Source organism: Chelmon rostratus, chromosome 12 (assembly GCF_017976325.1).
Source record: "Chelmon rostratus isolate fCheRos1 chromosome 12, fCheRos1.pri, whole genome shotgun sequence".
Classification (NCBI taxonomy): domain Eukaryota; kingdom Metazoa; phylum Chordata; class Actinopteri; order Chaetodontiformes; family Chaetodontidae; genus Chelmon; species Chelmon rostratus.
Window position 1 is genome coordinate 16,804,839 of NC_055669.1, and position 18,150 is coordinate 16,822,988.

Consider the following 18,150-nt stretch of genomic DNA (forward strand, 5'->3'; position numbering starts at 1 on the left):
AAAGTTTAAGTAAGCAGTGACAAACCTGATAGAATAACAACTGTATTGCTATGTAACAAACCATGATGTCTCAACAAGCTAAAGGCTAATGTCTAAACTGAAATGCTCAACCATGGCAATATAGTTGTTAGGAATAAGATTTACTTCACTCAACGTATTATATGAAGAGTACAACTGTTATTGTTGGCTAATTATAATGACAAAATGCTGAACAGGCATCATATGCAATGTACCGTGCCTTGCACCAAGGCTTTATAAACATGAACTGCTCAGTAAAACTCCTTAGCAGATGGGAAAATATAAAAAAAAAAAAAAAAAAAAAAAACCTAGCATGTACACATCGTATGTGTTCCAGAGCAAAATGTGCAACTCATTACCAGGTAAAAGATTTGCAGATAGGGATGCTTGGCAAAAAAACTTGTAAATATGTAGAAAAATCCAAAAGGGAAAGGAAGCAACTCTCCAGATGCATTCTCAATACTTCATTTTAAAGAACAAGCTTAGCTAATTCAAGCTCAGTAATTTGTCATGGCGTCTTTCTCTAAAGCTTGGGCACAGATTGCTACCTATCTGTTAATGATTGCTTGATGCACCAGATGTCACTTGTTGCATATGAAGAAACCTAACCTACACTAGCATGTAGATTGTTGGAAATTGTGTTGACTTTAGATATACTACAGTATATTCATTGGTTACCTGTGACCATTGGAATGCAGTGATAATTTGTGATAAACTGATGAGGTTGTTGTAGTATAGGTACGATTCTTCTCAATACAGGTTCAGTGCCCCATTCATTTAAATATTCTTCTTAGAGAACACGCAGTTAAGACAAATTTACTATGGGCAGCAACAAAATAATCTCAACAAGTCTCATCCCATGCATGGAAACAGAGTTGAATCAGTTTGTATAATTTAGGCATTTACAATATGTCTAGTGGCATATGCTTCAACGTCTTTTATGCGTCAACTGGATCTTCTTCTTCTTACAACATATGAAATGTTCTTGCTATAACAACATACTTGTCTCTTAACGTCAGCTCCTGACTTCGAATCGGACTTCGATTAAAAACTTGTTATTTTGCAATTTCAAAAACATACCATTGCTATTAGTGTGATGAAGCAGAGAGGCAGATGTGTATTATAAAGCAAAAACATCAGAGGTTTCAAACAAGTTTATTTCTGCATGAATAAAATACTAGAACAGTCTTTAAAAGTTTGAGGCACTTTGAAGTGACAACAGTGAAGGCAGGATTAAATATTACTCTGAAACCAAATCTAGAAACATACTGCTTCAATGACAAACCTAACACGCCTAAACATAAGATCAAAGTAGAGCTAATTGAATAGCCAAGGATGGGGTTTCTACTGTAGCCTAAGTGTATACTGTATGTTCCCATTTAAAGCATGCATCATCTGCTCCAGATTGCTGAAAATCAGTATTTAGTTTAGAAAATAATCAGATTTTCTCTTCACTTACCTCTTCCCCTTCAGATGTGACTCTGCAAGGCTTTGGAAAATATAGAATAGATAAAGGCTTTGCACGCAATGACTGAAGATCATCACACTGAGCAGATGTTTACCAGAAAAGCCTACGGTGACACATCCCTGTTTCATTATCTTTATCAAAATATTTCACATTTAATCTGCTTCCAGCAGCACTCACGCATACTACATCCAAAAATACCTCCCCAAATACTAAACATGTATCTTTCCAACAACAATCAACGTTCTTCAGAAATGAGTCATTGTGCATTTGTACAGTGTTTTTCCACTGCATTCTCAAATTTGGATTGAGGGTACAATCACACACTTACAAAGTTAAATTTCTTTAAATGAATCCAGTTCAGCGGCAGTCAAGGGTATCAGATAAATAGCTTGAAGCAGTCTGTTTACACTTTGACACTTTAGCTGGAATTAGAGATGTTTAACTAAGTAAGCAAATGTTAATCATGTCCAAAAGATATGGCAAGCACAAAATCACACAACAGTAACAAAGAAGATTCATGATACTGGATTTGATCATTTCATCATGTGTGTTTTCTTTTTTATTCCCACAAACTATGTATTGTACTCCTTCAGCTCGTGTGATTGAAATTCTCAATTGTTATTGTCCGAAGTCGCATCTCTCACACACACATATCCTCCAGCTCTGTTACAGTCCAGTCCCGGAGTCGTAAAAGTTTTTACCGTTAATTTACAAAATTAGATTTATTTCTAGATCCAAACGGAGGTCTTTCCATTTTTTACAATAGTTGCAGCCTTCTCTGTGGCTGATTTCGGCCTTGCTCCTTGTTTCTCCTGGACTGTATTGACTCGATTTTGCTCTGCCATGGTGCCCCCAGATACAGGACTACTGGTTCTGGAGGTTTGCTGGTTGGTTTTGGTTTGATATGTTTGAAAGGCCATATCGAGCTGTTCCTGGGCGACACGTAGGTGCCGATGTAAGCTTGCTAAATCCGATGGGATGTTCTCATCTGGGCTGGTGCACTGCTGCTCCTGGGCCACGTTGGCCACGTTCTGCTCGTGGGCGATGAGACTGTTGGGGATCCTGCTTGGTTTATCTGTCTTCATCACAAGGTTGTACCCCGGAGGGGAGGCTGGGATGTTGCGAGAAAACGGATAGCCGTAGGACATCCGTCGGCCCCGGTTCCTCTTCATGCGAAGGGTGTCCCGAAAAGTGCCAATTCCCAAGTGAAGCATCTCACACACATTTAGCACGAGGCAAAGACAGCTTACCACATACATGATGAGGAGGAAGATTGTTTTCTCTGTGGGCCTGGAGATGAAACAGTCCACTCTGTGTGGGCAGGGGACCCTGTTGCATACATATGAAGGACTAACTCGAAAACCATAGAGGAGATACTGTCCTGCAAGGAAAGCGATTTCAAAAATGGCTCGTGACATCAGCTGAAGAACGTAGATTCTCATCAGGCCTTCTTGCATAATTTTTCGGCGACCATCATATTTTGGTGGGTCTTTGCCAGTGCTGCTCACTTGTTCAGGCTTGGCCTCCTGCACCTCTAGCGTATCCTCATAGATCATCGGTTCAGCATCGTCATCTTCATCCTCCTCTAAGACGTCCTCCAGATGGTGGCTCCCTCTCCATCTGGAGTGAGGAGGAGGCTTTTTGCGGAGCCTGTGGTGCCGCCTACGCTCATCGTCTGAACTACGGGCTATCTTGTGGATGGCGTAACCCATGTACATAATGGAAGGAGTGGAGATCATGATGATCTGGAAGACCCAGAAGCGGACGTGGGAGAGAGGGGCAAAGGCATCGTAGCATACGTTGTCACAACCTGGCTGCTTGGTGTTGCAGGTGAACTTGGTCTGCTCGTCCGAGTAGATGGACTCGCCGCCGACCGCCGTGAGCACGATGCGGAAGATGATGAGCACGGTCAGCCACACTTTCCCCACAAAGGTGGAGTGGTTGTGGATCTCTTCCAGGAGACGAGTGAGGAAGCTCCAGCTCATGTTGCTTTAACAAGCTTTTCAACTAGAATCTATAAAGACAAAAGAATTGATTAAGATCTAAGAAGGGATCTGTTGAAAGCTATCAGTTGCAGATTAAAGTTCTTGAGAATTGTGAAGAATCACTCTATTAATTTGTAGCATGATGTTGTGACTGTCTAGACTTCTTACAGTTATATTCCTTATACCAAATACCTGTGATGTTTGTGTGTAGTTGCCAAACCAAATCCCGACAAGAAGTGCAACTAATTATTTTCATTATTGACTAATCTGCCATTTATTGCCTATAAAATATCCCAGAGCCCAAGGTGACATCTTGAATTGTCTGATCTTATTCGACCACCACTCCAAAAATCCAAAGATATTCAATTTGCTATTATAGAAGGCTAATAAAACCAGCAAGTAATCACATTTGAGAAGGTGGAACTAGATCATTTTTGACAGTTTTCCCTCAAAAAGCGACTTCAACGATTAAGTCATTCTCAAAATAGTTGCCAATTTTCTTTCTGTAAATCAACTCTAATCCAGTGTGAATTTAAGAAATGTAAACAAACAAAGTAAATTAAATACACAATCTCTGTTACTCTCTCATTATTGGGTTAAATTTGAAATCAGTTAAATGACTCATATGCAAATATGTTTGTGAGGATGATGTTTTTTTCGTGAGGATGTTTTTGTTAGCAGAGCAATAAATCTTACTTTGCAAATGTCTCAAGCCTCAGCTATACTGCACAGTAGAACCTGATGTAAAGGAGACATTCATTTTCAACTGATTGCACAGCCAAACACAAGACAATGGCTTGTGTTGATTCATGTCAGTAAGCAGGGTGATGTCATTCAGCCACCCTGTCTAAACACACAGCATGCAGTATATTTAATATTACGGTCTGACGCATTGACATACTTTACGAAAGTGTTGAAAAAATAGCAAAAGGAAGATTAAAACAATCCACCAGCAACAACAATCACTTTGATTAGAGCTTTGACCCAAGAACACGCTGAACACTGCAAGGGGGCGACAGTCCAAAGACACAAAATGAACCTGACAAAGCTCTGAATGTATGAAAAGCCCATTCCGCGACAAGAGTGCGCTGCACTCAGAGCGCCACTTCAGAAACATACTGTACTCGGCATTTCTTCATGCCAAGGGACTCATACGCACGCAGGAAAACAGATGACATGAAACCTCACAGTGTCATCTCCTCACAGTCACGGTCACCACTGACCCTGTGAGGTGAATGAAGCTGCGATGAGGAGACAGCAGCGCGCGTCTGTGCCTTCATTCATGGGGCAGAGCTGCAGAGTACATGTTGATCTCATGACTGCGGCGCTGCGTTCCCTGACGTGGGATGTGTCGTCTCCCCTGCCATCTGAGGGAACAGGAGAGGCTCGTTGCTCTGCCACGAGGCCTCCCCTCCAGATCCAGCACTGCTGACGCATGGGGAGGGGTACAGTCACACGGACACAGATGGCACCTATGGTGGGCGGCTCATGTCTGCCGCAGGATGGCATGACAGGAGGGCCATGACACTGAGGATCTACACTGAAGTTTGAATGAATCTGCTGTGTATCATAGCAACATTACACCTTAACCTTTAATTATATTATATCATTATACTTTAAGTGAGATATCACATTTTTAAATTGATTTATATATATATATATATATATATATATATATATATATATATATATTTAAAATCTATGCAATGCAACGTACTCCAGGTAATAGACATTGTCATGTATTAAAAAAAACAAGAAAACAAAGGCCATGCTTTTCAGGATTTAAATGTTTCAGAAATACATCATATCTGATAATATTAGCTAAAGAGGTATTGCATTTACAGAAATTATTAAAATTTAATAAATATTTTCATTTACATTTTTTCTCACTACAAATTGATATACTGTAAATCAGAGCAACAATGTTTTAGCTGACTTTAGTACAGAAGTCAGCAGATAGTGTATAGTTAAAACACATTGTTCAGTTGTAGGATCTGGTATTTCATCATTAATAAACACAGGTGCAAGCCTGATATACTTTTCATTATTAAACGTGCATCATAATGTTGGATAAAAATATAACAACAGCTTCCTTTAACACTGATTCAGTTACTTTTAAGGCAGAATTTTCCTATTTGAAATGAAATTATCTTTCTACGGGTTCAATTCACACACAGGACCTCACAAACACTGTTTCATCGTAACAAAATGTGCATCTTCAATAATTTGACAAGATAATTGAACAGAAAGTGATTTGAGTTTTTTTTCTTTTTTTTTTAACTGAAACAACCCACCTGGAAAAGTTGCACACACATTTCCCATCCTGAAGGTCTCCTCTGCCCTCTCTAGACATCCCCTGCATAGTCTGATCCATGGAATAACCCTTCCATCCCAATGTCCTGGCCTTTTCTGTCTTATTGACAGCTTCCAGAATGGCAAAAACAAGAAACAATGAAGGAACTTGTTGGTCTAGAATTCCTATTTATCCTGTTTTCCCACTCTGTGAAGAAGTGAGGTCTCGCCGCTGTGAATGCCTCACATTCTGGCTTGTGTCTGGTTTCTATTACACCAGCCTTCTGCCCAAGAAGGAAGTATAAAAAACAGAGAGGCAGAAAAAAAATCCTCCTCTGGCAAGTGACCCTCATCCAAGGGTTCAGACTTGAGGATATCGTACTGCAGATTGAAATGAACACCCAGCTGAGGGAGCGTGTTAATCGCAACACGTTCAACCTCCCCCCAATGCTCATGTGCAACATTTGTGACACAGATGATGAGGGTCTCTCTCTCTCTCTCTCTCTCTGTCTCCCTCCCTCCCTCTCTCTTTCTCTCTGTACATCTCCATCTATGTATCGCAGCTTCCTACAGGTTAATGTCTTCATGCCCTCCAGACATTTACTAAGCATCAGCAATAGCTCACTGTGAGAGAAAGGGTGATGTATAGAGTTATGGCACAGGTCGCACGCATTTGTAAAAATGCAAAAGGTCAATAAAAAAGATAATTAAAATCATTTGCACCTCCTCTCTCTCTCTCTCTCTGTCTGTCTCTCTCACACACACTCACAGTGGTTTGTCCATCACTTTTGCTGACGTTACATAGACTAACAGTTATTTCTTGAAGACTTACCCAACCCATAACCAATACTTGCCTTGCCCTTACCTTAACCTTAACCCGAGTCTTCACCCTAAAATTGTATGATTTATGTTATGGGTACTTGTGTTTTGTCCCCATAAGGAATGCGAGTCCTCACAATGTGACTGTGTAAACAGATTTATGTCATCCACACACACCAACCACAGTAAATGCAGATTAGCAACCTCTACATTATCTGTCAATTACATAACAGTTTACAGTGGGCGACAGTTATGAAAACACAACTTTGGGGAGACAAAGACACAGAGTTTGAGGACAGAAGTGTCACCGAGACATAAGCCACCTTGCCTCAGTGCAGATCCGCTAGAATGTAACCAGCAGGTACGCTCAGTCATATCAAGTGTCATAATATTTAGATCCTCCATCCAGGCAGATGGCCAGATAGCAGAGCCGTGGACGGGTCGCACTCTGCACTCCCGCTACACATCTTTTCCGACTTGGTGTTTATTCTGAAAGCTTTCACCTCGGCCCGCGGAGCGCAGTAGCACACGTTGTTAGCGAAGGCACGTGATAGATTTTTTTTGTCATATGCGAGCAAGAACTGCTGTATGTGGACTCTCTCTCTCTCTGTCTCGCTCTCTTTTCATTACTCCATTACATTTTCTCTCCCGTCATTTCTCTGAAATGACACAACAGAAGTAGGCTACAGATGAGGAGGTGATTCATGCAGGATTTAAAATCGGAAAGGAATTCCTCCATTTCTTTCCACCCCGTGCCAGACCTTGCTGTCAAGTTCGTGAAGGGATCTAAACTGAACTACTTTTAATAGAGGACAGACAAACGGGTTTGCGCCTGGCTTGCATCAGTGAAATGTGTCTGGTCATTGTCACAGTGACCATATTATTATAATGTTACTTTCACAAGGCCCTCAATAACCCTTAGTTATGACCTGTATGCAGCTATAAAGCGAAGAATAACGTTCAACAACATCAGTGAGGCCCCCATAAATCAGATCACAGTTTTAACTTGATCCCGTAAATGATGATGAGGGATTCTTGATTTCCTGAGTCTTAATGTGTTGGAAGAATATTAGATTGTATTTAGTTAGTCAGAGAGCAAAGACAGCGAGACACGAGAATGAGATAATACAATACAAACACATGAGGGGGTCTCTGCATTTAGATCTTATTCTGTTTGAGTAGTTTGTGGTGTGAAGGAAGCTCTGAGAGCCCAGCCATCTGGGCCTGCAGGACCCATCCTCCGCAGGCCTCGCCTGCAAGGCTTTCCTCTCCGTCTGACTGAGGAGATGTGGCGTAGCGAGCACCCCTGGTGCAGCACTGAGGAAAAGGAGACGGGGGATGCTGCTGGAATGACTAGAGCATTTGGGGTTTGGACATGTGCTATCCCTAAGGGACGGATGAGCACGTGTTGTGAAACTGCAGCGCATTCCTCTCCATCCAAAATCTTCCCGTCATCCACAAGACACAGATGGTCCAGTGGAGACGGTTGGTAAGTGAGCATTCAGCCAAAAGTCAGTCAGAGTTTATGTTCCTAGACAGTTGGTAGAACTTGCTGCCCATGGTTGGGATTTATAATTAACACTCAGTGAGGTTTCATTATGCTCTTGAATGAGCTAACTTTGACATATATAGTACTGTATGTACAGTATATAAGATGTTTATCTTTATAAAGTTCTGTGTTTAATATTCATTTGGTTAAAGTTATGTTTGGATTTTACAGATTTTTTACAATTCATGTATTTTTTTTTCAACTGTGGGTAAAATGTATGACAGTACATGGTTAAAATACCCCTTCTAAGGCCATGTACAGTAGCCCAGTTCAAGGTTTACCTTGAAGCGTCTGTACAAATGAAACAAACTTACTTAATGACAGTCTATCCTTGTCTTTTATTTTAATCAGTGAAAAATAGTAAAGAATTATAAGTCAGGGATGGACATGGATAACCATTAAAACATGACTCAACTCTGGGCAGCTAATTTCATCGTTATTTGATGATACAGCAGGACGTATGTAATGATGGCAAGTGCTGCAATTTTGATAAGAAAAAGTTCCTTTTTCCACTAATTAATTTGTCTTCGACACTTTACTGAAGTATTTGAATTGCTCAAAAGAAAAGTGCACAAACGCAGAGAGTCAAACCAATGACTGGACGTGTTTTGAATGTGTCCTCCCTGTGTCCTCAAACAATTCAGGCTATTCTAGCTTTGGGAAACTGTGGTTCACGTTGATAAATATTGATTGGACTGCCCAGAGCCAGGAAAATGTTACAGTATTCCCCTGTAAGACACTGTTTGACATTGCTGTCACACAAGGACTGGCATCACGTGACAGCCAAACTAGAGTGTTTAATATTCATTAGGTTAAAGTTATTTTTAGTGTTCTATGGAAAATAGATCTGATATTTTCCTTGTTTTTTCTATTGTGGTAGCATCTGTGAGATGTGAACAGCTCTGAGAAAACCTAACATGACAGCTGACAAATAAACACAACAGCGAACTTATTTTTAAGTCAAAAATATTTTTGAAAAATAATCATCAAAATGGCTGTGGTGCACCTCTCGATTGAAGCATTTCTGAAATATTTAGCAGGTAATTTGACAGAACGATTGCTTTTATTCCCAGACGGTTTCACCTTTGAGAGGTCACTGGCAGCTGTGAGGGTTTGCAGCGTAGCCGAGCCTTGAAGTGATGCAACATGGAGGAGCGAACATCTCGACAACTCTCCTTGGCCGCCGCCAATGTCATAGCAAGAGTTTTAACCACATGTATCTACTGAACAAAGTTGATGCGAGCCGACTGGGGGCTGTGGAGGTCTGTGTTTATGTAACAGATCAAGCTCCACCATGTGACTTGGACGTGCCCCCGCCCTCAGAGGAAAGAGTGACACAAGACACCGGAGCAAAAACATGCAACTTGGTGCTTGGACGCCTCCTCTCTCCCATCTCTCCTACCACTATCATTAAACTGCTCTTACCAGGCTGCGGGGGGCTATCCCATAGGCAGCCTGAGAGTGGTGGCAGTCCCATCTCATTTGTTCATTTTTCTCCCACTTTCTCAGCCGAGCCTATCCTACCCCCGGGGTGAGTGCATCCCGTGCCAGTTTTACTAAGGCTGGACTCCACTGAAGCGACTGAGATGAAAAGCCTTGAGGTGGATGCCGACAACTTCCCTCAGCCAGGGCTCTGCGTCTCCCACATGTGAGCAAAGCAACTTGTGTTGAGTGTGCGTTACACTGTTTTAGCACTGTACTCACAACTCAATGGCAACTTCGTTTTCATTATTAATGTAGTTTAGTTGCTGGAAATTAGCCGCACCACTACTGTACGAATTAAGAAAACAAACACGATTTATGTGTATTTTTGCAGGTTTTAAATCACATCCCAAAAATATTTAGCATAACAAGTAAAGCCTGCATCTTCATTCCACGTTATACACCTGGAGTCACAAAGACATAATCCGTATGTGAAATTACATCAAGAACTGGGGCAAATGAAGATGTAGAGCAAAATTTGAATGGCCTTAAAGTATAAAAGTTGTTTCCTGTTCCTGAGGTTCATTTTACTGGCCTGATATACAGCACTTCAGTAATTCTGGTGGCAAAGCTACGTGACGCTCTTAATATTCACATCAGTGTAGGTGCTTTACATTAGGTATCGGGCTGGCCGATAGCTCTTGATATGTAGATATCAAGAGCTAAAAGTTCATGTCTAATTTAAATGTTTATATTTATGAGTAGACTTTCTGTACCAGTTATATCTTTCGTAGAAAAGTTGTTAACACTGGAAAAGAGTGCAGATCAGCAGTTTACAGATTCCTCTGTACATGACTGACTGTAGGCTACACAACACAGCGAGGTCAGGTCATCGTTGTCAGAACTAGCTTCACCTACAAAGTGTTTTAATTTTCCACTTTTATCTAGTTTTTGTTCATATTGCTGGCAAGCTATCACCAAATTGTAGCTCAGGTGAAAAAAAGTGAGTAGATGGAGCCAATGTCTTTATTCTGAATTGAAAGGACTGTAGTGGCAATTCTTGAGGAAAAAAAGCTGCATTTCCTGTGGAATGTTCCAAACAGGTGTTTTTGGACCGTTCCACAGTCTTTTGTTGCTCCTGTCCCAACTTGTTTGAAACATGTTGCTGCATCAAATTCAGAATAAGCAGATATCTACAAAAATCAATGAAGGTGAAGGGGTCAAACATTATTGTGTTTGTAGTGTTTTCAGTTGAGTATATGTCAAAAATGAGCAAATTATCTGTTTTATTTGAAGCTTTATGTTTTTTTTCTTCTTGGAATTCAGGGTGTATATGGCTCTGCATTTTGCAATCAGGGTTGTAGATAACACTTGACCAATTTTCTTTTGGATTTTTTTTATTTTTAGGGAAAGCAAGTAAATTTATGCTCTAAAAAAACTACAATGGCTAGTTTGTATAGCTGACATGATGTATTACAATTGAACACTCAAGAGAATCAATAAAACAGTCTTCAGTTCACATTATTTTTACTCACTTTTGTCCATCAGGGCAGTAAAATCCTACACACCACTACCCGTCCAAATAAAACAAAATAACAGTGCTTTGCTTGCAGAGCTGGAGGGCCTTAATCTTTGACATTATCTTGTCTTAACTGGCCATGTCATGGGCTGATCTGGGGCAAGCCCAAAGGAGCGGCAGACCTAGTCAGGGTCATTTGGACTACCAGAGATATGTTTATTGCAGCTCCTTCCTTCCAGATGCCTTTGTGCCGTCGCCCTTCTCCAACTCAGTGAACTCCAGCCACTGGTGGCAACGCTGCAGGACCACTGATAACAGCAATATATCCTCTCTCTCTTTGTTGTACACTTACGCAATGAAAGCTCAGATTAAAGTCTGCATGCGCGCATACTATATAGTGTGCTCATCCACACATGTGACATTTACAGCGTGGCTAATGAAGCTGCTAAAAAAAAGGCAATCTGCTGAGAGAAAGGCAGGAAGGAAGGAACAGACTGAGCAAAAATATTAACCTTTATGGTCATCGAGTGATTACAATGTATGCGGTGAATATTTTCTGTATTCACTACTAATAAATACACATTAATCAGAACAATTAACATGCATGGCTTTTGTCAGTGGATGTTTTTATCCACCAGATGCCAGTCATGTATTGAACTAACTCCTCATGAGCTTTCACTTGGACTCTCCGTCAGGGCTCCTTCACTGACCATGTTTCAGGATTACTCCCCTGATATTGGGAGAAATTACCCAGTTGACGCTGCAGGTAACATCAAATGGAAAACGTGTACATCTCAGTGGTCATTTCCCACAGTGCACTGCACACAAACTTTCACTGCGACTACAACTATCGTATCGACTGCAGGTCACATGCCGGCTATACCAACACGGGAAGTGCTGCAGTCTCATTGTTCCAGCCTTTTGGGACTGCTTTCCTGTTACACTGCTCACACCCCTGTTTTCTTTTTCTGATTAGAAAAATTGTCAAATCAAATGTACAGGACTTAAACCAATAACTGTTTTTGGTAGTCAGTGGTCTACTAGAACCACATATCAGTTTGACCCTCTATGGCAACAAAATCATGGAGCTTGTGGTAGGAAATGAACACATATGCACTTGTTTAACACACACATGTTTAACCCTTGTTAACCCTTGTTACAATTAACCATCATTTGAATACTCAAAATGGATTACATTTTTGGAGAATGTTCAGACTGTCGTACAAATTGAGGAACATTTTGGGGTGTCATGACAGGATGGCTCTCAAGAACCATACATGAACTCCTTGTGGTCTTGTTTTCTCCTATATCTAGACTAATGGGGGAAGGGATTATGAAGCTAAAACCAGAACCATGTGAGAGGACAGCGTAACACAATGGGAAACAATGGTCAGCTGCATTAAAAAGTAACCCCTGTAAGCCTGCTGTTAACCCCCTATTTGGGTCTCTTTAACCAAACTCTATTAAGACTGTATCGATTATGTTTAAGCAAAAATGCAATGAGCAGACCTACTTACAGTGTGTTATGCCACTAAACGTCAAGTTGTATGAACTTGTACATATCCAGTTCAATTCAGAGGCTGGTAAAAATAATTAAAGCATAAAAAAAAACAACAGTTGCATACAATGAGAGCGTTCAGAATAATCCACAGCACCACAGTGAAAAAACAAGAATGAAAGGCTGTGCCTACCTGTCCATGTGGATAAAGCAGGAGCTTTTTCTACTCTTTATGGTAACTCATCCTGGGCGGGCATCCAGAGGCATCGTTTCACTGCTCAGGCTCAGAAGCAGGATGAGAGAGACAATGGGTCATTTTTCTTCAAAACCCCTCACCACCAAGTACAGGCAGGACACTCAGGAGACCAGCATCCTGCCAAAGACCCCATTGTTCCCCCAGCCCGTCCGCCCGCTATGCCATGACCACTGACTGTTTATTTATTTAAATCAGGATGACTCTTACTACCATGCCTTTCATTCACACAGAAACGGACAGTGACGTAGCTCTGGACCTCCGAAACCTTGCATTTCCTGATTTAGCTGTGTGCATATTTATGTGTGCAAAAATTGAGATTATTATCCACATTATTTCCAACATAGACGTCCAGTGCATTTCTGGAAGTTTAAGACATATTCAGCTGTCTTCTGATGCCTGGTTTGAAGAAGACTTGTGTGAGAATTAACAGGTTTTCTTTGCCATTTTCAAAGGTTATTTTCAAGGCCAAGAAAGCTCGTGCAAGGCTTTTCCTCAGCTGGACGCAGAGGGCTGTTTGTTGTTTTTCGTCAAGTGATGGAAATATGGCTTGACAACTCCTTTTCCTGATGAGCCGTGGCATGCCAAAAACATCATGATCACAAAAGATATTCCTTTTTTGGCAAAGTGTTTGAGCTCTTGTCCTCTTTTGGTTTCACAAACTGTATGAAATTAAACTTAAAATGTATTTATACAAGAAATACAACAACTTTATACGGACATAGTCTGTACTATGTCTGAAAGCCAGCTATTTTTTCCGTTTAAACCGCAGTCAGATTTATATTCATAAAAAGACAATATTAAATGGCTTTTTGTCATGTTTATTGCTTTATTCTAACCACAAGTAAAAAGTCCAACCAATAAATCCATTTTTGAATAATTTCACCCCTTTTAAGAAATAAAATTGTTGCAGCACAATGAATATTTATTATCACCACAATCCACATCCACGAAAAGTACTTCCAAAAGAACTGAATATTCTTTTTAGTGAATCTTTTCCACATTGTTTATTCAGCTGCTGCTTCCATTTCAGGACATGCTGTGACTTTCTGCTCGCAACGGGATCGACAGTCGACACATGTGGTTGTGCTCCAAAGGTTTTTCCACTCCTGCCACTTTATACTCCTACTACACTACTATTAAAATTAGTGAGTGAATCATGGAAAGTCATGATTGAAAATATTGTACTTTTTACTCCATTTAGATACAAATTTAGATTATTGCACACAAAACATGGAAATGTGCAATTACATCTGAAACCAGTGGCCAATTAATCGATTGACAGATACAGAATTAGTTTGTTTCAGTCATTTTTCATTCAAAAATATTTCATGGTTCCAATTTCTCAAGATTTGAGATTTGAACTATTTGAAGGTGTAAAGGTGAAGGTGTCACTTTGGGCCTGTGACACAATGTCTCACTCTATTTTCAGTATTTTTACAAACCAAATAATTGGTTGATTAATGGAGAAAATAATCAGCATATTAATCAACAATGACAATGTCACCTACAAAATAGTTCCCCTCAACCAACTAAAACAGTAAAATCCTGTTTTTACATGAATGCACAAGTAATAATAATTGAATGATATAATATATAATACAATATGTCATCAAACAAGAACGGGCGGTCCCAAGTAATGGCCGTGGCCAGCACAAATAAATACAGGCCAGGAGAACAAATCAATGTTCATGCCGACTAAGCATAATGTGCATATCTATTGCTTTAATTTAATCGATTCAACAATGTAATCATACTATTTTCAGCACTTTGTCATTCTGGTTTACTCATCAGAAAGTATTGTCCTGCTTTCGTCCCTGTACTGATGCGCGTGTTAATATGTCAGCCATAGTGTATTTTGTAGTAACGTGCAAGTGCCACAAGATGGCAGAAGCAACATCTGAAATGAACTGCAAGTCACTGAATTTTTCACAACATTTTGCAGCAAATATTTCCTAATAAAAGCCCTATTAAGAAAAGAAGGGATTCTATCAGCTGGATCATTAGAGGGCTTTCAGTTTGAAGGAAGTGTTGTGTTTTTGCTTACAGCATAATATAGTAACAAAAACTTAGCACGACAAGCAGCTCTGAAACAGGGAGCTTTGTACTAAAATATGACTGAAACTATTTATTTAATAGACTGAACAGTAAAAGCACAGTCAGGCCCCATAAAAAATCAGCATGGGTGTCAACCATTAATATATCCTCCACTCATTACAGAAGGAAACGTTTGTGCCAGTTTACTCCTCCACCTGAAACCAACTAAAACATGTAGCAGCTCTACAGACCAGCATGTCTCAGCTTAATCCTGACCTGTTGACCTGCACAGATTTTCTGACACACTGATCACTGAAAATCACCATGCTGAAAGCTTCTATAGCAATGATCTATGTGGAAGAAATGAAGCTGTGAATTGCACAAGATAACTGCAGCAAAGAGTTAGTCACCTTTGCACCGCTTTGCTGAGGTGGGCAGCCAGGTGTCCCCAGGACAGGTGCTCGATGTTCTTTTTTATTGGAAAGGACAAAATTGACTTAACATTCGCCTAACATTAAGAGAATTCTCATCCTTATTTGGTTCCCACTTTCACTATGTTGAAATGACATATGGCAAAAGTTGCAGATGATTTAAACAACATGAATTCTTTATCTATGTCTTATCTGAAAGAAGCACACCACTACAACTGGAACTATGTATACATACATAAATCAGCTAAATCTGGTCAATTTTCAAAGCGCTGTATATCGGCATCGGTCAACATCTGCTGCAATACTGAATTAATAAGTAACTGGGCAAAATGTGCTTATCTAAAGTAAAGGATAAAGTGTTAGAGATCAATGTCTGACTCAGCTGGCAGGGAGCCAACGCTTTCAAAACAGCGGGATTCACTGTCATAAGACGAAAAATCACTAGGTGTTAGCTTGCATTAGTTATTAACTAGGGGTGTGTGGTTTGCCTTTGGTTTACGAGTGAAGAAGAAAACGGTGACGGCACGGACATCAGACTCGACTTGATAAAAATGCGAAAAAGCCTCTCTTGCAGTTCAGACAAACATTAAATTTCCAGCATGTCATTAAGATAAGCAAGGCCATCACCCACTGGATGATATCTTATCAAAAGGCATCAGCGTGGGCTCTGATCACGGCTGCAATATCAATAAACCCACACGAGGGACAGCGTGTCACAGGTGTGAGAGGATGACTGTGATTAGGTCAAAAATGAGCTGACGTTAAAGTGTCTTTCTTAAAATGCATCATCAAAGTGCCTGACAGAGGGGATGTTGTTTCAGCGCTTCATTCCTCCTACCTCGCCGAAAAAACTTTTTCGATTTGTTGGTACACAAAACCGTCTTTATTTTCATCCCCAGCCAGTCAATCCTGCCATATTTATGAAGTAAATAAATTTCAAAGTTTAAGGAATGACTGGCTGAACAAATGGCTGCCCATGCATCTACATTCTGAAAACTAATACGCAGTCTTTTTAAATAATGGATCTAGGTGACCTGTATAAAATTCAACACCAGTCAGCCAAGAAAGTCAGCAAATGGTTGCTCAACTGTTATTTGTTCCTTTTAGCAAAACATGGCATTTCAGTTCCAGGAAGAAAAAAAAAGAAAGTATAAAAAATCTATTTTGCCAGAACTCGTCAATTGATTGTTTTGGCTAATGTTTAATTTATATTCCAATTGTAATTTCATGTTTCAGATGATTTCACTTCAATGTAGCTCAGTTACAGTCATGGATAAATGAATTATATACTTCAAACTGAGAGGCCAAACCAATAAGCTATCTCTGAGCTACCGCACATGAACAAGACAACAGCAAGTGTGTACTCAAGTTGACAGGTGTCTCTAATATTTTGTCCCTCTGTTTTGCAAATGGAGATGACAGCAGGGTTCAAAAAGCACTGCTTTCAATCAGTCTCTTGGCAAAAGGTAGAACTCTATCACCAGGTTTTCCTGTTTCCTGGCCACTTGTGTAATTTGAGATTCAAAGAAACACTTCAGCATCTCCATGCTTGCATCGAGTGTAAGCTGGGGTCAAACAAAATGACCCACCAGACCGTTTATGTAATGTTTCCTTGATGTTTGCTGGAGATGACGCAGAAGTGCAGAAAATGGCTTTCATTACTACCAGATGTGTGACTTTCACCTAACATCAAAGCAGCTGTGCCAGTAAAACACAGTGTGACTGTGGCAGACCGGAGACTTGTTAACTTCTAGTAACAAATTCCCTTTTTCACACCATGCTTTAAGCCACTGCTGCCCAGCGGTGACAGAGGCCGGTTTTCGTTTGCTCTTTTATCTGTTTTTACTTTGCGTTACCTTTCTATATTCTACCATTTGGTAACAGATCGTTTGTTCATTGACCTGCGATGTTAATGTAATGTAATTGAAGCAAAGCCTGTGACAGAAAAATTGGCCGCCGAGCAGACAGACCAGACCAGTTTAATGAATCACAGCATATTTGGTAGAAATGTGATTCACAAGGTAGGTTGTGAAACATCCGTTGTACCGACTTACTGTTAAGTTAAATACAGAGTTAGAATATGAATCAAACTTAAATACCCCATTACCCCATTAATTTCACATCACACCTTACGTGAGAGGAGGAACAGATGATCATGTCACCAGTGGCCATAAACTTTCCACTTGTATAAGGGAAAAGATTCCTGTAAGGGGTCGAGGCATTGAGGGTAAGGAAGTGACAGCACCTTATTTCTTTATTTACTTCTGGATGTAGATGTGGCAGTATGCAACAGTCATGTTGTGTGAAAGCACACAGCGATGTGTTGTTGTTGTTGTTGTTGTTGCATAAAGCTGCAAAGAAATGCATTTGAAAAACTCAACAGCAACGTCTCTGTTTAGAACTCATGACCCAGGTACTCATCATAATCCACTTGTTTCACATACTGGACTACACCCACCAACCGTATCACTGTGCAGAAGGAAGCCATTATCTCCAGAGCTCAGCAACTCACACCAGAACAATCTAGACTAGGCATCTCAAACCGGTTCCATAAAGGGCCGCGTGGCTGTAGGTTTTCATTCCAACCCAGGAGGAGCACATCAGGCCAACCAATCAACATCAAGGGATCACTTAGTTATCAGCTGAAGACTGAGATCACCTGATTAATAAATTCCAGCCTGATGTGCTCCTCCTTGGTTGGAATGAAAACTTGCAGCCACGCGGCCCTTTATGGAATCGATTTGAGAGACGGATGAATAGCACACCCGGTAAGTTTTTGATTTTGAGGTGAACTGTCCCTTTAAGCTTAGGGTTAGGCAAGTAGTGGTTAGGGGTAGGGTTAGGGCAAGTCTCTAGGAA

The 18,150-nt window shown here is 40.4% G+C and overlaps 1 protein-coding gene across 1 annotated transcript; it reads right to left on the reverse strand.

Moving 5' to 3' along the window:
- Positions 1-2,212: 2,212 nt before the first annotated feature.
- On the reverse strand, positions 2,213-5,785 carry gjc2 (gap junction protein gamma 2). The gene is made up of 2 exons (XM_041949053.1): positions 5,766-5,785; positions 2,213-3,500 (listed from the first exon to the last, which is right to left on the reverse strand). Exon 2 carries the CDS (start codon positions 3,469-3,471, stop codon positions 2,215-2,217), a length of 1,257 nt encoding a protein of 418 aa, XP_041804987.1. The 5' UTR covers positions 3,472-3,500; positions 5,766-5,785; the 3' UTR covers positions 2,213-2,214.
- Between the last annotated feature and the right edge of the window lie 12,365 nt (positions 5,786-18,150).